The following is a 21,537-nucleotide window of genomic DNA, read 5'->3' on the forward strand; positions in this document are numbered from 1 at the left end:
CATCCCTGTCCCCACTACAGGCTAATCTGTATCCATTCTTTTGTTGAATGGCTGAAATGCAGTAAACCTGTCATCAAGTTCTGTTGGGAGACACTGTGAAATCTTGGCCTTATGTCACAGTACGAAATTGTTTCTCTTCATAAACTTGGTACACCATCCAGGGCTGGCTTTGAAATCTGCAATGCCTAATTTTTTTGCTCATTTCAGGGCAAAGATTCAGATAGATCCTCGAGAAATTGAGAATTCATTCTGGTGATTTTCATTGACATGGTTTGCAACTTCATTTTCCAACTGCGGGCACATGCTATGCGCTGTTTGCACGTTTGTTCTTGGGCATCTGCCTAAGCTGTGTAGAGTATCCTCCAATCTGTAATGTTTTTCTCCGATATCTTGAATTCTCTAGCTGCTGCATAATTATTTGTCCACTCTGCAGTCTCAACAATGTTAAGTTTGAGCTGGGCTGTGTATCTGCTATTCTTCTTGATACCAGGTTGACCTATTAGAGGGCGGGATTGGTGGGAACACAGTGTGCACCAGTGAGGCAATAGCCTTGACAGCGCGCGTTGATGTGCGCGGACATAAGGAGCTGATTGTGGGGTGCTATTCTACAAAACTACCAGTGAGTAGGTTTCCATCAGGACGAGTTTGACTTCAGTGGCAAGTGGGTGGTAAGTACAGAGAATTAAGTCGGGGGCTAACTTTTACAGAAAGTCAACCATTCCTAAGTATATACGGTGGATCTAAACAATTTATCTTTATTTGTACTGCTGGTTCACCTAATTGTGGATGCTCTGCACATTCAGATAAAGTGTCTTCAATTTTATTTTTTTTATGACTATTCTCTGCATGGACCTTATTCTCTGCACTACTACAATTAAACTTTCTGCCCTTCCTGCCCCCTTCAGCTTATCTTTAACCACATCAATAAACTATCCCATTGCCTCAAATTTTATCTTTGAATTTCTAAATCTCCCTATGCCTGAACCCTCCCTCCCCTCTCTTAGTTTAAAGCCATTTTTCCCTACTCTGATCATATTTCTGATGCACTCTTATGTTTGTACACTCTCTTGTAATGTCTCTTCCTGTTGCACCCTGGTTACCATTACCTGTATTGCTACCCTGTACTATTGCCTTGCCCTTTCTTCCTTTCCCTTTAACTTTTCAAATTTTGACTCATCAATTGTTCTAAAAACCCACCTGGCTCACGAATGTCTTTTAGGGAAAGAAATCTGTCATCCTTACCTGGTCTGGCCTACATGTGACTCCAGACCCACAGAGAAACCCTCTAAGATGGCCAAGGGGAGTTAGAGGTGCTCACATCCCATGAAGGATAAAAAAAAGAACGTACGAATTGAGAGCAGGAGTAGGCCATTCAATAAGATCATGGCTGATTTCATTGTAACCTTAACTTCACATTCCTGGTCGCCCTTGATAACCTTTCATCCCCTTGCTTATCAAGAATTTATCTACTTCTGCCTTAAAAGTATTCAGAGATTCTGCTTCTACTTTCTTTTGAGGAGCAGAGTTCCAAAGACTTATGACCCTCTGAGAGGAAAAAAAATTCTCCTCTGTCTTAAATGAGTGACCTCTTACTTTTAAACAGTGACCCCTGGTTCTAGATGCACACCTCAGGATCATGTATGTTTCAATCAAGTCACTTCTTACTTTTCTAAATTGCAGCGGATACAAGCGTAGTCTGCCTAACCTTTCCTCATAAGACGCCCCATCCTTTCCAGGTATTAGTCTCGTAAACCACCTTTGAACTGTTTCCAATGCATTTATATCCTTCCTTAAATAAGGAGACCCATACTGTACACAATACTCCCAGATATGATCTCACCAATGCCCTATATAATGGGAGCATAACCTCCCTACTTTTGTATTTAATTCCCCTCACAAGAACGGTAATATTCTATTAGCTTTCCTAATTACTTTTTGTACCTGTATACCAACTTTTTGCGATTCACACACTAGATCGTTTCACAACTCTGAGCTTTACAATCTCACCATTTAGATAATATGCTTTTTTGTTCCACCGGTTAAAATGGACAATTTCACGTTTTCCCACATTATTCTCCATTTGCCAGAACTTTCCCCACACACTTAACAAGGCTACAAAGAGATATAGATAGGTTATGTCCTCCTCACAACTTGCTTTCCTACCTAACTTTGTGTCATTGTGAAAGATACTAAATTTATTTTTCAAATAAGCTTAATTAATACAGCATTCTAAAACTGTTTGTAACATAGACTGTGTATTCCTTTTCCAGTGGATGAACATTTCCAGTGTGCGACTATTTTCGTGGAGAGAGAGAATTATGGCACCAATATCTTTTGTTTTTGCTTCTGCTGAATGGAAAGCCAAGCTGCTGGCATAATGCAAGATCTATAGGGGTGACTAGTTTTAAAATAAAAATCCTCGGGAAGCAGCGGCCCTTTGGAGATTTAAAACTGAAAATTCTGAAAATATCCAGTATGCATGGCAGTATCTATGGAGATACTGTGTTCTGATGAAAGGTTATCCGCCTGAAGTGTTAACTCAGTTTCGCCCTCCACAGATACTGGCAGATCTGATTGTTTCCAGCATTTCTGTTATTCTTTCATAATTCCAGTATCCACAGTGTTTCGCTTAGCAACAAGATGATTTAAGAATTAGTAGGGTCAAATTTGGAAGGCATTTGATAAGGTGCCTCATCAAAGGTAAGTACACAAATAAAGAACTTGTGGTGAAGGGGGTAACATATTGGCATTGGTAATAGATTGGTTAGTTAACAGGAAACAGAGTAGGGATAAATGGATCATTTTTGGGTTAGCAAACTAATGATTAGAGTGCTACAGGGTTCACTGCTGGGGCCTCAACTATTTACAATCTATATCAATTACCTCGATGAACGTATGGTTGATAAATTTGTTGATGACACAAAGAAAGGTAGGAGAATAAGTTGTAAAGAGGAGATAAGGAGTCTGCAAAGAGATATACATGGCTAAATGTGTGGGCAAAAATTTGGCAGATGGAGTATAATATGAGAACTTGTCCACTTTGACAGAAAGAATAGAAAAGCAGTACATTGTTTAAATGGAGAAGTACAAATGAATCTGGGTGTCCTGGTACATGAATTCCAAAGTTAATATGCAGGTACAGCAAGTGATTAGGAAGGCAAATGAAATATTGTCATTTATTGTAAGGGGATTGGATTGTAAAAGTAGGCAAGTTTGCTGCAGTTATACAGGGCATTGGTGAGACCACACCTGAAATACAGTGCAGAGTTTTGATCTCTTTACTTAAGAAAGGATATAATTGCATGGAAGCAGTTCAGAGAAGTGTTATGGACAGGAAGGGTGTTAATTTACACAGCCCTGATTTCTCCTCTCACCACCTGTCTGTAAACAGAAAGGTGTTTTGATTTACTGCCCCCTTTATAAGCGGTGGCATGTTCCCCAATTCTGTTTTGGCGTGGTCCAATTTCTGTTAATACCCCACAGCAAACTCGTGATAGGATGAACTCAGAAGGGTTAGTTTATTTGCACACACTCAAAACACGGGAGGGGTTTTGCCACATAGCCCCCATGCACTCATTCAGTACAAGAGGGATAGAGAAAAGAAAGATTTACAGGGCAAAGACCAACGAGAGAGAATTATTGTTTCATGCGAGTTTAGAATCAATGTCCAATGAGGCATTCCTTTACTGAGATCCACAGGCTGAAACCCAATACTGTATAATTCACTTTTCCAGTAGTGTTGATTTCATACGAGGGGATAGGCATGCAGAGATCAATCGGTCTTATAGGCGATGGTACAGAAGCTCCAGTAAAAACAGTGTAGATGGGGTCAGGTAACCAGCCTGGGACAGAGCTCTTTTTGCTGCTATTTAGATGTTAAAATGGCAGACTGATTTTGCAGTATAGCAAGGCAATATAACTGCTTCTACCAGCTAGAGGTTCATGTCATCTGATTCCTACCTCTTCACAGGGGCTTTGACAAGGGGTGTGTATCCCTCATCTGGGTTCTTGAGATGGTTAAACGTTCCAACTGTAAAGGGTTGAAAGGATGGTTGCGCAGTCCCTTGTCCTAGCAGATGAATAGACTCCAGTTGACCAATCTGAGTTTGGAAATGCAGGTGGGCTTTGTATGGTTCTCTTTGAATTTGGTCTGTGCAGCTCACAATGGGTCATTAGTGTCTCTTCAGAAATGAGCGGTATATTTCTTGAAAACTGCCAAATAGCTCTTTTTGTTCAGGGGTCACACACAGTCATAGCTTCAATCATTTTAAAAGATCTTTGTCCAATTTAAAAAATTTTTGAAATAGCCATGATGATCACTATATCTGTTTAATAAAAATATACAGTGTGAGGTCTTAGTTCCCTCACAGAAGGTTCACTCGACTGATTCCTGGGATGAAGGGATTATTTTATGAGGAAATGTTGGGCCTTTATCCTTTGGAATTTAGAAGAATGAAAGGTGATTATTGAACCATTTAAGGTCCTGGGGGAACTTGACAGAGTGGATGCTGAGCAGATTTTTCCCTTTATGGGGGAGACTGGAGCTAGGGGATGCAATTTAAAAATAAGGGGCCTCCCATTTAAAACTGAAATGAGGAGAAATGTTTTCTATGAAATCCTGTACCCCCAGAAAACAATGGAGGCAGGGTCATTGAATATTTTTAAGGCTGAGTTAAATAGATTCTTGACTGACAAGGGAGTTGAAGGGTATAGGGATTAGACAGGAATGTAAAGTTGAGGCCAAAATCAAATCAGCCATGATCTTATCAAATAGCGGAGCAGGCTTAATAGACCAACTGGCCTACTCCTTTATTTACATACAAACTGATGCATCCAGGAATTTGAAATTGAAGCAAAAGATAGAGTTGATAATTTCCTGAAAATGTCTGAGTTTACATGCTCTTTGAAACTCATCCCAATGTAAAATATGGTGAATGCCTTTCTGTCACAGGTCGAAGGAGCTTACTCATGAGAAAACAGCTATGTTTATGTTTGTAATGTTTCATTAGTGTATTTAAATTTGTATAGTTTAAAATCTCTAACCTCTCCACTTGCTCCTTACTTCTGTGAATATCAGGTGTTTACATGAACAGAACAGATTATGCATTTCAGGTTTAACTGGTTTATCTCAAATAAAGTTTACGTAATTAGCTGAGCCTCAAATAATCCACAAAAAGCTTCACCTGTAAATGGTTTACAAATTACAGCATTCTCACAATTTCAAATGTTTTCTCTTGGTATTTCCCATGGAGAATGGTCATACGTTTTCATTATTTTAAATGGTTTGCAGAGTTGAAGGCCTTTGCCGGAACAATTAAAGAATTACTAATTATTATTTGGTTAAAGAATGAAAACTTTTTCTGGAGATCTTTGCAACCTCTGAACCTGCTAATCAAAGTGACAGCATACAAATACTGTATTGTGGACAGATGTCCAAAATCAGAGATACTTACACTGACTTCCTGCTTTTTACGTCTCTCCTCAAACTTGCCATAATTTACTGGGTTTATAATACTAGGCTAGTAATCCAGAGACTTGGACTAATGATCTGGAGACATGAGTTCAAATCCCACCATGGAAGCTGGGGAATTTAAATTCAGTATGTTAAATTAAAATAGAAATTGGCATGAAAAGCTAACACTGGTAATGGTAACCACGAAACTTCCTGGATTCTTATTAATGTCTGACATGGAAGGAAATCTAAGATAAAAACAAAAAACTGCGGATGGTGGAAATCCAAAACAAAAGCAGAAATACCTGGAAAAACTCAGCAGGTCTGGCAGCATCGGCGGAGAAGAATAAAGTTGATGTTTCAAATCCTCATGACCCTTCAACAGAACTAAGTAAAAATAGGAGAGTGGTGAGGCCCTCAACCGTGTCCAGCCCATCTCCCGTGCATCTGCCCTCACGCCTTCTCCTCCCTGCCAGAAACATGATAGGGTCCCCCTTGTCCGCACTTATCACCCCACCAGCCTCTGCATTCAAAGGATCATCCTCCGCCATTTCCGCCAACTCCAGCATGATACCACCACTAAACACATCTTCCCTTCACCCCCCCCGGTGGCATTCCGTAGGGATCGTTCCCTCCGTGACACCCTTGTCCACTCCTCCATCGCCACCTACTCCTCAACCACCACCTACGGCACCTCCCCATGCATATGCAAAATATGCAACACCTGCCCCTTCACTTCCTCTCTCCTCACCGTCCAAGGGCCCAAACATTCCTTTCAAGTGAAGCAGCATTTCATTTGCATTTCCCCCAACTTAGTCTACTGCATTCGTTGCTCCCAATGCGGTTTCCTCTACATTGAAGAGACCAAACACAGACTGGGCGACCGCTTTGCAGAACACCTTCGGTCTGTCCGCAAGAATGACCCAAACCTACCTGTCGCTTGCCATTTTAACACTCCACCCTGCTCTTTTGCCCACATGTCTGTCCTTGGCTTGCTGCATTATTCCAGTGAAGCTCAACGCAAACTGGAGGAACAGCACCTCATCTTCCGACTAGGCACTTTACAGCCTTCTGGACTGAATATTGAGTTCAACAACTTTAGATCTTGAACTCCCTCCTCCATCTCCACCCCCTTTCTGTTTCTTCCCCCTCCCTTTTGTTTTTTCCAATAATTTATATAGATTTTTCTTTTCCCATCTATTTCCATTATTTTTAAATCTGTACCTTTTATTCCTTTTTAGTCTTATTTCACCCCCACCCCCACTGGAGTTATCTGTACCTTGCATGTCCTGCTATCCATTCTTAATTAGCACATTCTTTTAGATAATATCACCACCTTCAACACCTCTTTGTTCTTTTGTCTGTGACATCTTTTGGTTATCTGCTCCTATCACTGCTTGCTTGTCCCTACAACCACACACACACACACACACACACACACACACCCCCCCTCCCCGCCCCCAAGCTCCAACCTTAAACCAGTTTATATTTCACCCCTCTCCTGTTTTTATTTAGTTCTGTTGATGGGTCATGAGGACTCGAAACATGAACTTTATTCTTCTCCACAGATGCTGCCGGACCTGCTGAGTTTTTCCAGGTATTTCTGTTTTTGTTTTGGAAGGAAATCTACTGTCCTTTTCAGTCATGGCCTTTATGTGACTCCAGGCCCACAGCAATATGGTTGACTCATAACTGTCCTCTGAAATGGCCTAGCAAGCCACTCAGTAGTATTGAAATGCTGTAAGAGTAAATCCAGATGGACCATCTGGCATAACCTAAGTACTGGACAAAGCAAAGGCACAACAATTCCAGTTGATCCTGCAAAATTCTCCTCTCTAACATCTGGAGATTTATACCAAAATTGGGAGAGCTGTCCAACAGATGAGTTGAGCAACAGCCTGACATTGTAAGGTATGATTCTGAGAGTATGACTAGGTCCCAGATAACACCATCACCATTCCTGGATGTACCCTGTCCCACCAGTAGGACAGACCCAACAGAGGCAGTGCACTGTGGTAATTAGTCAGGAAAGGGAGTTAACAACATTGATTCTCGACTCCATGAAGTCTCATGCCATCCGCTTAAATGTGGGCGTGGAAACCTCCTGCTGATTACCACCTCCTGCTGATTACCACCTCCTGCCTGAGCTCAGCTGGCGAATGATTGCTCCTCTATATTGAACACCACTTGAAAAAAGCATTGAGGGTAACAAGGGCATTTATACTTTGGGAGTACTTCAATGTCCATCACCAAGAATTGCTCGATAGCACCCCTACTGACTGAGTTATCAGAATCCTTAAGAACGTATCTGCCAAACTGAGCCTGTGACAGGTGGTGAGAAAACTAACAAGAAGGAAAAGCCTCCTTGACCCATCAGTCTACCTGTTGCAAATGCAGCTGTCCGTGACTGTTTTGGTGTGTTATTGCGCTAGTATGTGACTGTCATCCTCTAATTTCACTCAGTCTGATAATCCACAAGTTATTCCATGTATTGTAACAAATAAGTAGCTGTAGCATAATTCAGCAGGTGTTTTGTGTGCTGCTCATTTAGTGGTCCCTTGGAACCAGTCGTGCTCACACCAGGAACGTTGACATCAGAGATGGCATGAAAGGATAAGTTCTCCTATTTGGGCTGCCTTCTGTTATATTAACACATGGGGTGGAATTTTATGGTCCCATCACAGAGGGGGCGGGGTTGTAAAATGTGACGAACCATTCAAAGGACTGGAAAATCCAGCCGGAAGGAGGGGGCTGTAAAATTCTGCCTGTGATCATTTTTCACCAAGTTGCAGATCCGTGCAGCATATTGTATCTATAAAATAAATAATTACCTCTTCAGGCCCCTGTTAAGCAAAGTTGTGAATGGAAAATTTCTGTCCACATTCCCAAATCAGTAATCTGAAGATGCGATTTTTATATAGATCATAGTGGCAGCATTCTATGAATGCACAATTCTGTATGCAAAGTCAATTGGAACAGAAAAATATTATAAATTGAAACTGAGCTTTTTCTAAACAAAACTAAGTTTTACACATTATTATACTTATTTGATCTTTAACAGTAAGTAGTACAACCAACCACATTAATCGGTCATGCTGTCCAGAGTCTGCTAAGCTCTGTATCAATTTACCTCCCACTTTTGCAAACTAAAGCAATCAACCAGAACAATGGTCTTGGGAATGTGCCTCAACAATACCTGAACCATCTCTTTAAAGGCAATGCATTGTTCCATTACAGTTTTGCCTGCCAATCTTTGATTCCAGTTTACCTGGGCCAAATCTGCTCTCACGCCACTGAAATTGGCTGCCCTCTAATTGTGTTTTTACTCTAGATTGCCCCTTGTCCTTTTTCCATAGCTAACCTAAACCTTATGATACTATGATCACTGTTCCCCTCCTGATACTTATCCCCTCCCCTCCCCCCCGACCTTTATTCCCCAGAATCAGATCTAGCAATGCCTCCTTGTTGGGTCAAAACCATGCTGATCAAGAAAATTCTTCTAAACACACTTCAAAACTCTTCCCCTTTCTGCCCTTTTACAGTATTACTATCCCAGTTAATATGAGGATTTTTATTATGATAATTAAAGCCCCCACTTTCATCAGCTGAGGGGGGTCGGTGGTCGGTGGTAATCAACAAGAGGTTTAGTTATGCATGTTTGGTATGATAGGAGGTTTCATGGGTATGGAGTCAATGTTGAGGAATCCTAGGACCATTCTTTCTCAACTTTATACCATTGTAGCACCACTAATAATGGGTCATTCCTGCCTTTGAGTCAGGACACACCCAGGATAGTGACAGAGGAATCTGGGTCATTAGGTTAAATAATATGATTCTGGGCATATGAGTATGTAGGGTTGTCGCTTGATTGCCCACAGTTTTGACACTAATCCCCAAATGTTATGCGAGGAGGGCTTTGCAGGGGTGCTGGATATGCTTCTGACTTATTTGAATTCACTGCCTAGGTCAATGTCGGGTGATCCATCCAGTTTTATTCTTGTTATAACCCTCTTTGTAGTGGTTTCATACAACTGACTGGCTTGCTAGGCCGTTTACGTTTTGATTGATTCACAAGATGTGGGCCTTGCTGCTTAGGCCAGTATTTTTATTGTCCATCCCTAATTGCCCTTGAGAGGTGGTGGTGAGCTGCCACCTTGAACTACTGCAGTGCATGAGTACACCCATAATGCTGTTAGGAAGCGAGTTCCAGGATTTTGACCCAGTGATAGTGAAGAAATGGTGATGTAGTTCCAAGTCAGGATGTGTGTGGCCTAGAGGGGAATTTGCAGGTAGTGGCGTTTCTGGGTATCTACTGCACTTGTCATTTGAAGTGGTAGAAGTTGTGGGTTTGGAAGATGCTGTCGAAGGAGCCTTGGTGAATTGCTGTTGTGCATCTTGTAGATGGTGGAGGGAGTGAATGTTGAAGATGGTGGATGAGGTGCCAATCAAGCAGGCTGTTTTGCCCTAGATGATGTTGAGCTACTTGCGTTGTTGGAGCTGCACTCATCCAGGCAATTGGACAGCATTCCATCACCCTCCTGACTTGTACCTTGTAGATGGTGGACAGGCTATGGGGAATCAGAGGGTGAGTTGCTCTCTGCAGAATTCCAGCCCCCTGATCTGCTTTTGTAGCCACAGTATTTATCTGGCTAGTCCAGTTCAGTTTCTGGTCAATGGTAACCCCCACGATGTTGATAGTCGGGGATTCAGCAATGATAATGCCAAAGAATATCAGTGGGAGATGATTAGATTCTCACTTGTTGGAGATGGTTTTTACCTGGCACTTGTGTGGTATGAATGTTACCTGGCACTTGTGTAGCATGAATGCTACTTGCCACTTATCAGCCCAAGCCTGAATGTTGTCCAGGTCTTGCTGCATGTGGACAAAGACTACTTCAGTATCTGAGGAGTCGCAAATGGTGTTGAACATTGTGCAATAATCCGCGAACATCGCCACTTCTGACTTTATGATGGAGTGGTGATCACTGAAGCAACTGAAAGTGGTCCATTAAGAGTCAACCTCATTGCTGGGTCTGGAATTGCTTAAAAGCCAGCATGGCTGATTTCCTTTCCTGCAGAACATTATGATTTGTCTTGAAAAAAAAAATTCTGGTTCATTAGTTTTGTGGTCTGTATTACTGATAACCTGCTTTCTTTTCCAGATTCGTGGATTAACTGAATTTACATTTCCTGCTGCCTTGGTGGGATTTGAATTTATTTCTCTGGATCATTAGTCCAGGCCTCTGGATTATAATCTAGCTACAACTACAATGCTACTGTACCTCATAACTATGTAAGAACCAACCTGGTTCATTGATGTCCTTTGGGGAAGGAAACTTGCTCTTAGTCACTTGGTAGTGCAGAACTTGAATATTGCTGGAAAGAGAGACATAGTGCTAAAGTTTTTCATTTTGCACTCATCAGGACAAACGCAAGAATGCCAAATTTTAGAATGCCTCGGCCAATCACAGTTGACTTGCCTACCTATCAGCACCCTTTTCTCCTGTCGTATAAATTGTAGTGATCATTTGAAATTTAGCTATTTTGTTTTTGTCCTGGTGAGTGCAAGGTGAAAAGTTTCAACAAAATGTCTCTTTATAGCAATATTCGAACTTGCTATTGTTGCCTGGTCTGGCCAAATGCAACACCAACCATACAGGAGTGTGGTTGGTTCTTAATCATGCTCTGAATTGGCTTAGCAACCCACTCAGTTGTATCAAAACTGCACCACCTTTTCGAGAGCAACTCTGTGTTGGCAATAGATGCTAACCTTGCCAGAAATACCCTTATCCCAAAATTATTTTCATAGAAAGAGACTTCTGCAGGTGCTGCCTATATGCAGCATGATCTAGATAAACCAGACGACGTTCTTCTACGTTGCTTTAGTAGTGTCTTAATCCTGGACTTGCACTGCCAAGCCGAGTACGATCACAGGCTACATTTCATGCTATAAAACCAAAAATTATCGGAAAAACTCAGCGGGCCTGACAGCATCCACGGAGAGAAAGAGTTAACGTTTCGAGTCTAGAGGACATTATTCGGAACTCATCTTCAGACATCTGGACTTGAAACGTTAACTCTTTCTCTCCACAAATGCTGTCAGACCTGCTGAGTTTTTCCAGCAATTTTTGTTTCTGTTTCAGATTTCCAGCATCTATGGTATTTTGCATTTTATGCTAGTTGGCTGGTGGGTTTGGGGAGGTGGGGGAGGCATGTAAAATCCAGTGGGCAGCTTTGCGCTGCCTACCTGTCTGCCCCTGCCCCCACTGCAGTTTTTCCAGTGGCAGGAATGACAGGTGCCCTACCTGCCAGTGGGCCAATTGAATCCATTAAGTAGGCACTACAGGGTCTCATCTTGCTGCTGCTAGAATTTTAACGAGTGGCAGGAGAGGCCAACCCAAAGTGGCCAGCCCACCCTGCACTTTGTGGGGGGCGGTGTGGACCCCCTTAAAATCCAGCCCTATGTTTTATTTCATTCTGAATGGGCTGCAGGGTTATGGGGAAGGGAAGAAGGTGAGATTAGCTGAGTTGCTCTTGCAGAGAGCTAGCATGAGCATGACGGGCCAAATGGTCACCTGTGCTGTAACCATTCTATGATTCTATGAAATGGTAACATTGGTGTTATTTGTACCAATTTACAGGCAAGTTGGTACTCTGCATACAAAACATAGTTTCTGAATACAGACAACTGACTGGTTTGATAAAGTCATGCTCATTTTTGGTCAGCACAAATTATCCACAGTGCATATTCACTCCTACAATCTCAGTGATTTCATCAAGGCCTAGATATGTGCAGAAAAATAAGTCTGCTTAACATTGTTTTTTTATCTCTATTATGTAGTGGAAAAACAAAAAGGTCTCCAGTGGGTCATAGATATTACCATCGCGTATCACAAAGCAAAACCAATAGACATTCAGACTTGGATCATTGGCTACAGAGAACCAACTGTCACACATGTGCACTACAGGTAAGTCTTGTTATTCTTTTACATTTTTAACCTAACTCATGCAGCCTTTTCCCACTGGCTGATTGAAGAACTATGGACTGCCATATATTGGGATGATGTACTTGTTTAATGGCATGCAAGAGGGACCTATTTTTTATAATCTCATTGCCTTGACACTGTAAAAGGTTGTCTTCCTTCTCTACCCCTATCCCTTGATCATTACAAGATGAAACACTTCTTATTCTGTTGTTCACAGTTGTTTGTAGAAAGCTGATCACAAAGCATTCTAAATTATATACCGGTTTCAGACTTCAATAGAATTGGTAGCTTCTTTTGACTCCAAACCTGTAATCCTCAGACGATGAAGTAGTCTGTGCCTGCATGCAGCAAGAGCTGGACAACTTTCAGGCTTGGGTTGATAAGTGGCATGCAACGTTTACACCAGACAAGTGGCAGGCATTGTCTGTCTCGAAGAATAGAGAATCTAACCACCTCCCCTTGACATTCAATGGCATTACCATTGCTGAATTCCCTACCATCAACATCCATGGGATCACCTTTGACCAGAAACTTAACAGGGCTGGTCATATAAATTCAAGACCTGGTCAGAGCTGGGTGGCAAGTAGCAGTAAATCACCTCTTGATTCCCTAAACTCTTTCCATTATCAATAAGGCACAAGTCAGGACTGTAATGGAATACTCTCCACTTCCCTGGCTGAGTACAATTCCAACAACATTCAAGAAGCTTGACACCGTCCAGGGGAAAGCAGCCACTTGATTGGCAGTACTTAAACAATCACTCCCTCCTACAACAGCGCAGTGTGGCTGAAGTGAGTACCCATCTGAAAGTTGCACTGCTGAGCAACTTGCCGAGGCCTTTTCTACAGCATCTTCCAAACACATGACCTTTACCCTCATAATGTCAAGAGGAGCAAGCACATGGGAACACCACCACCTCCAAGTTCGTCTCTTAAGTTGCACACGATCCTTACTTGGAAATATATCACCTTTCCTTCATAGTCACTGGGTCAAAATGCCTGGAACTCCCTACCTAACAGTACCGTGAGTTTAGCTACGCCACACATACTCTAGCGATTCAAGAAGACAGCTTGCCACCACCTTGAGGGCAATTGGCGATGGGCAATAATGCCTGGCCTGGGCCACTCGCATCTCATGAATAGATAATAAAAATTCTAGAATGTTGAATGTTTCAGTTTGCCTTTTATTTGGAGTGTGAATTGATACCCATATAGTTGTTGGTATTGATTTTATTTCTTCTCTTGAGAACACAAATTCACAAGTATATTAGGTTAGTGTAATCTGGAGATATTTGCTAGTACTTTGAGCTTCACAAGTTAACACAAGCCTTTGTCAGTAATGAGTTTGCTTTAGTAACAACTGCAATAGTTACTTGACACAGTGTGATTCCAGTACTGTGTGAATATACATGCTGGAAAGTGGACAATAACTACATTTTAACCACATTTTAAAAAAATGTCTTAACCCAAGTACTTTGTGTATCCTCGAGTTCCTACTTGTCGACTAAGGCTGGAAAAATGTAGATCGATTTTTGATTATTGGGGGGAAGAAAACCAATCAGAAAGAAGTAATTAACAGCACACTTGGAAACAGGCTGCAGAGACCAGCTTCCAGAGCAAACTTTAAATAAATGAATACCCAGGCCCTGTGTCCTCCAATCATAGCCCTCAGCCTTCCTGGAATAGGGAAACTTGGACCTTGCCAATCAGGCCCTTGCGAATGTTAACTCAATGCAGTCTCCCCTGTGCCAAGGCCTAGGCCAAGGGCTGGGAGCTGTCAGCATGACATATATTCCAACGGCGCAATCCTTTCCTTTCCTTCCCCTGACCCCCAAGCAGCATTGAAACAGGCCCAGAAAAGGCCACCGCTTCCTCTCCCTGGGTATGTTAGGGATAGTTGGGGGATGCATCTCATTTGGATTCGAGTGATTGTGATTAAACAGTGGGAGCAGCATGCTACAGACAGAGCTAAGCAATCTCATAACCAGTGGATCAGATCAAAGATCTGCCATGCTGCCACATTTAGTCCTGAATGATGGTGGACAATTAAACAACACATGGGAGGAGGATTTAGGATTTTTCAAAAGGTTCTGTAGTTTGTTCTTTTGAAAGTGTAGACGTTGTCAAATCTCCTTCAAAACCACAGATCTACAAGCAAGCTAAATTGTGATTCAGTTTCGTATCAAGCTGTGTGGAATATTAGCACTGCTTTTTTTATATAAAAGCCTTACTGTGAGATGATTTGTGAATGTGTATTAAGACATGCTGTGCCTGGGTAAGAATCAACCGCAGAAGTAAAATTCAATGCTCATCCTCAATGCTGGCGAGTTCAGCATGTGAGTACAAAAGACAAGGCTGAATTGTTCAGCAATCTTCAGCCAGAAGTGCCAATTGGATGATCCATATCAGCTTTCTTCTGAGCTCCACATAATCACACATGCCAGTCTTCAGCCAATTTGATGCGCTTGTATGTGTGATTACGAAACAGTTGAGTGCACAGGATACAACAAAGACTATAGACCCTGAAAACATCCCAGCTATAGTGTAAGAGACCTGTGCTTCAGAACTAAACACACCTCTATCCATGTTCCATTACAGCTACTGGCATCTACCTGACAAAGTGGAAAATTGCCCAAGTGACCCTTTCCACAAAAAGCAGGACGCATTCAATCTGGCCAGTTATCACTCTCCACTAGCCTGCTCTGTCATCAACAAAGTGACAGAAGATATTGTGGACAGGGCTATTATGTGGCATTTAATCATCAATAATCTGCTTGCCAATGCTCCATATCAGTTCTACCTGGCTAACTTGATTCCAGACCTCATTATAGCCCTATTACCTGGAAAAACTCAGCAGGTCCGGTAGCATCGGCGGAGAAGAAAAGAGTTGACGTTTCGAGTCCTCACGACCCTTCGACAGAAGTTCTGTCGAAGGGTCGTGAGGACTCGAAACGTCAACTCTTTTCTTCTCCGCCGATGCTGCCGGACCTGCTGAGTTTTTCCAGGTAATTCTGTTTTTGTTTTGGATTTCCAGCATCCGCAGTTTTTTTGTTTTTATCTCATTATAGCCCTGATCCAAACATGATCAAAAGAGCTGAATGCCATAGATAAGGTGAAAGTGACTGTTGAATACTCAAAATAAAAGTGAAAATTTTAATCATATGTGGCTTCCTTCAGGCTCAGGTGATGCCAGGACCCTGTGCCTTGATATCATGACAGCATTTTTACCAGGAGCACCAAGGAGCCCTGGTAAAACAGATGTCAGTGGGAGCCAGGAAAGGGAATTGGTTGTGATTGTTAGAGGCCAGTCCACTCAACCCCAGGTTATCACTGCAGGAGTTTGTCAAGGCCTAGACCTGACCATCATCAGCTGCTTCTTCAATAACCTGTCCTCCATCATAAGGCTAACTGTGGGAATGTTGACTGATGATTGCATAATATTCAGTTCCATTCGCAACTCCTCAGATAATGAATCAGTCCATGCCCGCATGTATCAAGACCTGGCTTGGTTTATTAACTGGCAAATAATACTCATATCTTCCTTCACATCTGCTTGTTAGCTGTGCAGACACAGACACCCCTCCATGTCTTTCTCACGTTCGAGCACATACTGGGGAAGGTTTCTGAAGTATACAACAATGATTTTGCTGCACTTCTGCATTATGTATTAATATGTTAAATGTATTATTTGCAAGTTTAACTGGGAGGGGTGGGGGTGCAGGGTTTTGGTGGCTAACCAAGTTATGTGTCAGGCATCCTTAAACTGTGTTGTTTGGACTTCAGGGAGACAAGATGGATATCCACACTAGGAGGATTAACCAGAATAATAAAGACATTGATTTAGGATTTTTCAAAAGGTTCTGTAGTTTGTTCTTTTGAAAGTGTAGACGTTGTCAAATCTCCTTCAAAACCACAGATCTACCAAGCAAGTAAATTGTGATTCAGTTTCGTATCAAGTTGTGTGGATTATTAGCACTGCTTTTTTTATTACTGTGAGATGATTTGTGAATGTGTATTAAGACATGCTGTGCCTGGGTAAGAATCAACCGCAGAAGTAAAATTCAAATCTTCAGTCGTCTCATGACAAAGTAGGAGCTCAAATCCAAATAGTGATGTTGAATCAAAATTGTATTTAGATATCTAAAGATATGTATGTTGAAATTTTGTACTGGATGAGTCAGGTGATGTTGAAGATAAGCTTCAGCTAGCAGTACTTTTTTAAAATTCATTTACGAGATGTAGCCTTTGCTGGCTAGGCCAGCATTTATTGCCCATCTCTAATTGCCCTTGTGTGGGCCTTGCAGCTACACAGTGACAAAAGAACCAACTGACACTATGTCACTAAAAGATTCAAATCTAGAACATGCTTATCATAAAATGGTTATCATTGTTGCACTCTGAGATGCTTCAATACAATTGTGATACATGTAATATTAACTTCTGTTAATCAAAAACCAAAACACTTAAAATCGCTGACTGGAATTGCTAAGGATGGGAAACAGCAATGCTGACATTGGTAAATAGGTTGGACAAACTTTATGAAGCTGATAACAGCTTCCAGAATTCTGGACATTTCATTACAACAGTGATCAGAGTACTTGGTGTCAAAAAAAACCTGATTTTGAAGCATTCATAAGGCTTTTTTTGCGAAAATATACTTTTAGATATTTTATGAATAACGCACATTACAAAAAATTTCAAATGGCCATTACAGACGGTGCAATGCTATTCAAAATTTCTACGTAAACCATGTTGCACACTGAGGTGCTTCAATACAATTGTGATACATGTAATATTTACTGTATACATTCAGTGTAAGTCATACAGCCCAAGGGGTTCTATACAATTTCCAGCCCCTCAGTGTACAATGGCTGAACGACCTTAGACAGCAACCTTTCCCCATTGTGTCTCTGCGGCGGCTGCCCCAAATTTTAGCACATTCCTCAACACGTAGTCCTGGACCTTGGAATGTGCCAGTCTGCAACACTCAGTCGTGGACAACATTTTGCACTGGAAGATAAACAAGTTTTGGGCAGACTAAAGAGTGTCTGACAGGGAGGGCCTTTCTCACTGCCAGCCAAGCTACATCTTGATGCTTGTTCGAAAGTTCTGGCAATGAGGCATTCTGCTAAATGACTTGACAGTCTGCTTAGGGAACCATCCGACATGGTCCACCGTCTCCTTTTCACGCGTGACCTCTAGGCTGTCAGGTGCAGACCGGTACCTGAGGGAATGGTGGTCAAGGTGTTTCTCTGCATAAACTTTTCCATGAAGGATAGGTGGTTCAGCACGGTCCAACTGCTTAGAGCATTCTGCGGCAACTTGGCCAGACCCATTCTTTGCAACACCAGAGATAGGTAAAACATCAGCACGTAATGACACTTGGTATTTACGTCCCCAGGTTCTAAGTATAGCTTGATGCAGCCCCACACCCAAGTGGCATCAGGACGAGGATGATGTTGGTACGATATTTTTTTTTCCTTTTATTTAGGTTTGTACATCGTGTCCCTGCGAACGTGGTCCATTTTTGACCTCCAGATAAGGCAGAAGATGGCTCAGGCGATTGTCACAGCAGCAGAGTGAGGAATGGGCCAGACTGAAAGTGTCTCACACCTGATGGGCAGGTTCTTACCCACAATGGAGAGGTAGCATCACTCCTACATGCCCAGTTTTTGTTTGACCGTAGCTACTTGTTCCTTCCAATTTTTAGTGCATGCCCCAGTCCCTCAGAACCATATCCCCAGCACATTCAGGCAGTCTGACCTGACACTGAAGAGGACGAAGGATCGGTCAGCCTAGTTCCAAAAGAACATGGCATCGCTCTTACCATGATTTACCTTGGCTCCCGAGGCCAGTTCGAATTGGTCGCAGATGCTTATCAGTTTGCACACCAACAGCAAATTCGAGAAGAAGACAGCGACATTGTCCATGTAAAGGGAGGCTTTGACCTGAATGCCTCCACTGCCTGGGATTGTCACTCCTCTTATGCCCAAGTTCTTCCTGATGGACTCAGCAAAGGGTTATATGCAAAACACAAACAGGACAGGAGAGAGGGAGCAGCGCTGCCTGACTCGAGATTTAATTGGAAAGCTTCCAATTCCACCCAGTGATTAAAAAAGCACAACTGATGTTTGTGTCGAGCTGTTGGAGAGGAACTCCACAATTGGATCCAAACCCCGACTCCATCATGTAGGTCGGCGTTTTTCTGTCAAAGGCCTTCTCCTGGTCCAGGCTGATGAGGCGGTGTTCACACCCCAGTCCCGCACTATTCGGATAAGATTGCCTATCAGAGATCTTCCTGCTGGGTACAGCACAGGTCTGGTCAAGGTGGATCACCAACTCGACCCAATTGGCAATGACCTTGCACAGAATTTTATAGTCCATATTCAACAGTGAAATGGGTTTCTAATTTCCTGCCTTTACCCCCTCTACTTGTAGATGAGGATGATGACGCCTTTCCTCATGGATCCTGACATTCTGCTGGTCAGAAGCATATCCTCATACATTTTGAGGAGGTCTGGGCCAATCCAGTCCCACAGAGCCGAATACAATTCAGCTGGTAAGCCATCACTTCCAGGAGTTTTAGTCTTCTTGAAGGATTCTGGGGGCTTTAGTCAGCTCATCCAGAGTTGACAGTTTGTCCAGATTCTCCCGCGTACTTTCATCTAAGACCTTTGTGATGAAGTTACTGGGAGGCCATGGTGTCTGTAGGCTACATGTCATAAAGTCCGGCACACAAGGATTAGCTGATCCTCAAAATGTCAGACTACGATGACTTTACTGAGCCGTCGTCTTCCTTCAGGCTGCTGTTCACAGAGCTTTCTTGTGTACCTTTTGGAGGAAGAAATGTGAGCACTTCTTTTCCTGCTCCACAGAGCGGACTCTGGACTAGAAGATTATCTTGGAGGCCTCTGAGGCAGAGAGCAAAGCTTGCTGTGTCTTCACCTCTTGGAGATCTTCCTTGATATCGACCCCCTTCGACTGCAGCTGGAGCAGATTCTGCAGGCTTTTCTGGAGTCAGGGAGATTTATTTTCTTCCTCTCTAGCCTTCTGAATGCTTTTGAGCATGGAAAAACTTCTTAATGTTTTCCTTGATCCCTTCCCACCACTGTCGAGGACTCAGTAGTTTCACGGGTCTCCAACCCTTGTAATCCCTTTTGAGTTCCTCCAATGTTTTCTAAGGTCAATAGATTCACGTTCAGCTTCCACGTCCCCCTGCCAATCCTTTGGTCTTCCTGTAAGTGACAGTCAAATCAGAAGGAGGTGGTCAGAGAAGAGCACTGGCTTGACGTCAGTAGATCTGACCGTGAATGCTCAGTACACAAACAGGAAGCCTACCTTGGAACGGATGAACTTGTCTGGCTATGACCAGGTGTATCTACGCTGCACTCCATCTGCAGGGTTGTTGAAGACATCGTGCAGCTTGGCATCTTTTACTGTTTCCATTAGGTTTCTGGACATGGCATCCAATCTACTGCAGGATTGTCCAGCCGTATCACTGATGCAGTTGAAGTCGCCACCTAGAATGACTGGCCTGGATGTCGCCAGCAGCAGTAGGAGCTGCTGAATGATGGCCAGCCACTCGCTGATTCGAGCTGGGGCATAAATGTTAATTAACCAGAGTGGAGCGTTATTGTACAATATGCCTGCCCAGAGGAGGCACCTACCACCCCCCATCTCCTTAACTTTGGAGATTAAGTGCCTCCCCACAGCAGAATACCGAAGCTGGAGGAACGTGAATCATTTCTTCCCGACCAGATCGATGGACCGTGGGACCACCATCGCGACCATTGGCTGGCTGTAGGAGCTGAGGTGTGGTAGTGCACACTCCTGCAGAAACAGCAGGTCAGCTTTGACCTTGGGCAAGGTAATCCAAATTTGCAACACGTAGTAGATTTAAGGCTATGTACATTAATGGACACAATCTTTATCCCCATTTTAAAGTGTTTTGCCCCTTACTGGACCTGTTGTCTTTGACAGTTCCAGTAATTTGGTCCGTTCCTGCATACCCATAGTGTTTGCAAATTGTCTCACTTGTGATGGGTTAAGGAAACTGTCCTGGCCTGCCCTGTTAGAAATATTCTGCGAGGTTTGGATTGATCTAGTACCACTATCATTAACATCCTTTTGTCCATGACATCTCTGGCAATCTCTCCTTTGCTTCCACCTATCACTGGCCTTCTATCCAGTTTCACCTGCCCCAACCTCCCTTAAACAGTATAAATTTCATTCCATCTTTACTTCTCTTTAGCACTGAAGAAGTCATACAGACTCGAAACGTTAACTTTTTTTCTCTCCACTGATGCTGTTAGACCTGCTGAGTTTTTCCAGCATTTTCTGTTTTTGTTTCAAGATTTCCAGCATCCGCAGTAGTTTGCTTTTATATTGGATTGTTCCCTTTTGGAGAAGACTTTCCCATTTATTCCCCCCTCGGGAATGTTGTTGCTCCCGGCTTCTTGGAGCTGGGGTGTGCTGGGGCAAGACTGGAGTGTGAACACCTCTTCCCTGTCTCCACTGTTCTGGAGCTTGGATGTTTTGTTTAGGAAATTGTCACCACATTGAAACCCATGCATTTATTTACAGGCAATTTTCCCTGAAAAACCTCCTGCAGACCACCACCTCCCTCAGGCTGGCTGCCAATTTTTTTTGAATTGATCATTATTTTATTATTTATTCTATTTCATTTGATTGTGGATTTAGTGCATCACAGAAGCTTCAGACATTTGAGATGGATTGGTTTGGATCTAGAGAGACTAATAAAAGCACAATTTCTCACCCATTAACTACAAGATAATGAATTTCCTTGGGACACGGTCCCAGTATTTACACCAGGATCATAACTGCTAATGGCCTTCATTATTGACCTTGCTGAAGTTTGCAGGTTCGGTGTGAGAGAAACACATTTGCATAGGACAGGCAGTTACAAGCGCCATAACAGAATTCTGCCATTGAGGTGGGGTTGTTTTTTAAAATCCTACTTCACTCCAGTGTCTTCAATAGCCTCCTACGTTAGGTAGCTGAACTGTTTTAAGAATTTTTTTTAAATTGCCATATCCTTGGTCCAGGTTGCTTTCTTTGCCCAATGATGGGATCCATTTTT

At 42.6% G+C, this 21,537-nt stretch overlaps 2 protein-coding genes across 9 annotated transcripts in view; both read left to right on the top strand.

The window, feature by feature from the left end:
- Nucleotides 1-21,537, top strand: part of lpgat1 (lysophosphatidylglycerol acyltransferase 1) — a 183,112-nt gene that overhangs the window by 64,143 nt on the left and 97,432 nt on the right. For all 8 annotated transcript variants that reach the window (XM_041213773.1, XM_041213815.1, XM_041213823.1 and 5 more), the window contains one exon: nucleotides 12,294-12,420. In XM_041213773.1, the coding sequence (XP_041069707.1) occupies nucleotides 12,294-12,420 (127 nt within the window). The remainder of the gene's footprint in view (nucleotides 1-12,293; nucleotides 12,421-21,537) is intronic.
- Nucleotides 12,344-21,537, top strand: part of dtl (denticleless E3 ubiquitin protein ligase homolog (Drosophila)) — a 168,827-nt gene continuing 159,633 nt past the window's right edge. Inside the window, exon 1 of the mRNA XM_041213768.1 lies at nucleotides 12,344-12,420. Coding sequence (XP_041069702.1) covers nucleotides 12,408-12,420 — 13 coding nt within the window. The 5' untranslated portion in view covers nucleotides 12,344-12,407. The remainder of the gene's footprint in view (nucleotides 12,421-21,537) is intronic.

Source organism: Carcharodon carcharias, chromosome 2 (genome assembly GCF_017639515.1).
Source record: "Carcharodon carcharias isolate sCarCar2 chromosome 2, sCarCar2.pri, whole genome shotgun sequence".
In the NCBI taxonomy this organism is placed as follows: Eukaryota; Metazoa; Chordata; class Chondrichthyes; order Lamniformes; family Lamnidae; genus Carcharodon; species Carcharodon carcharias.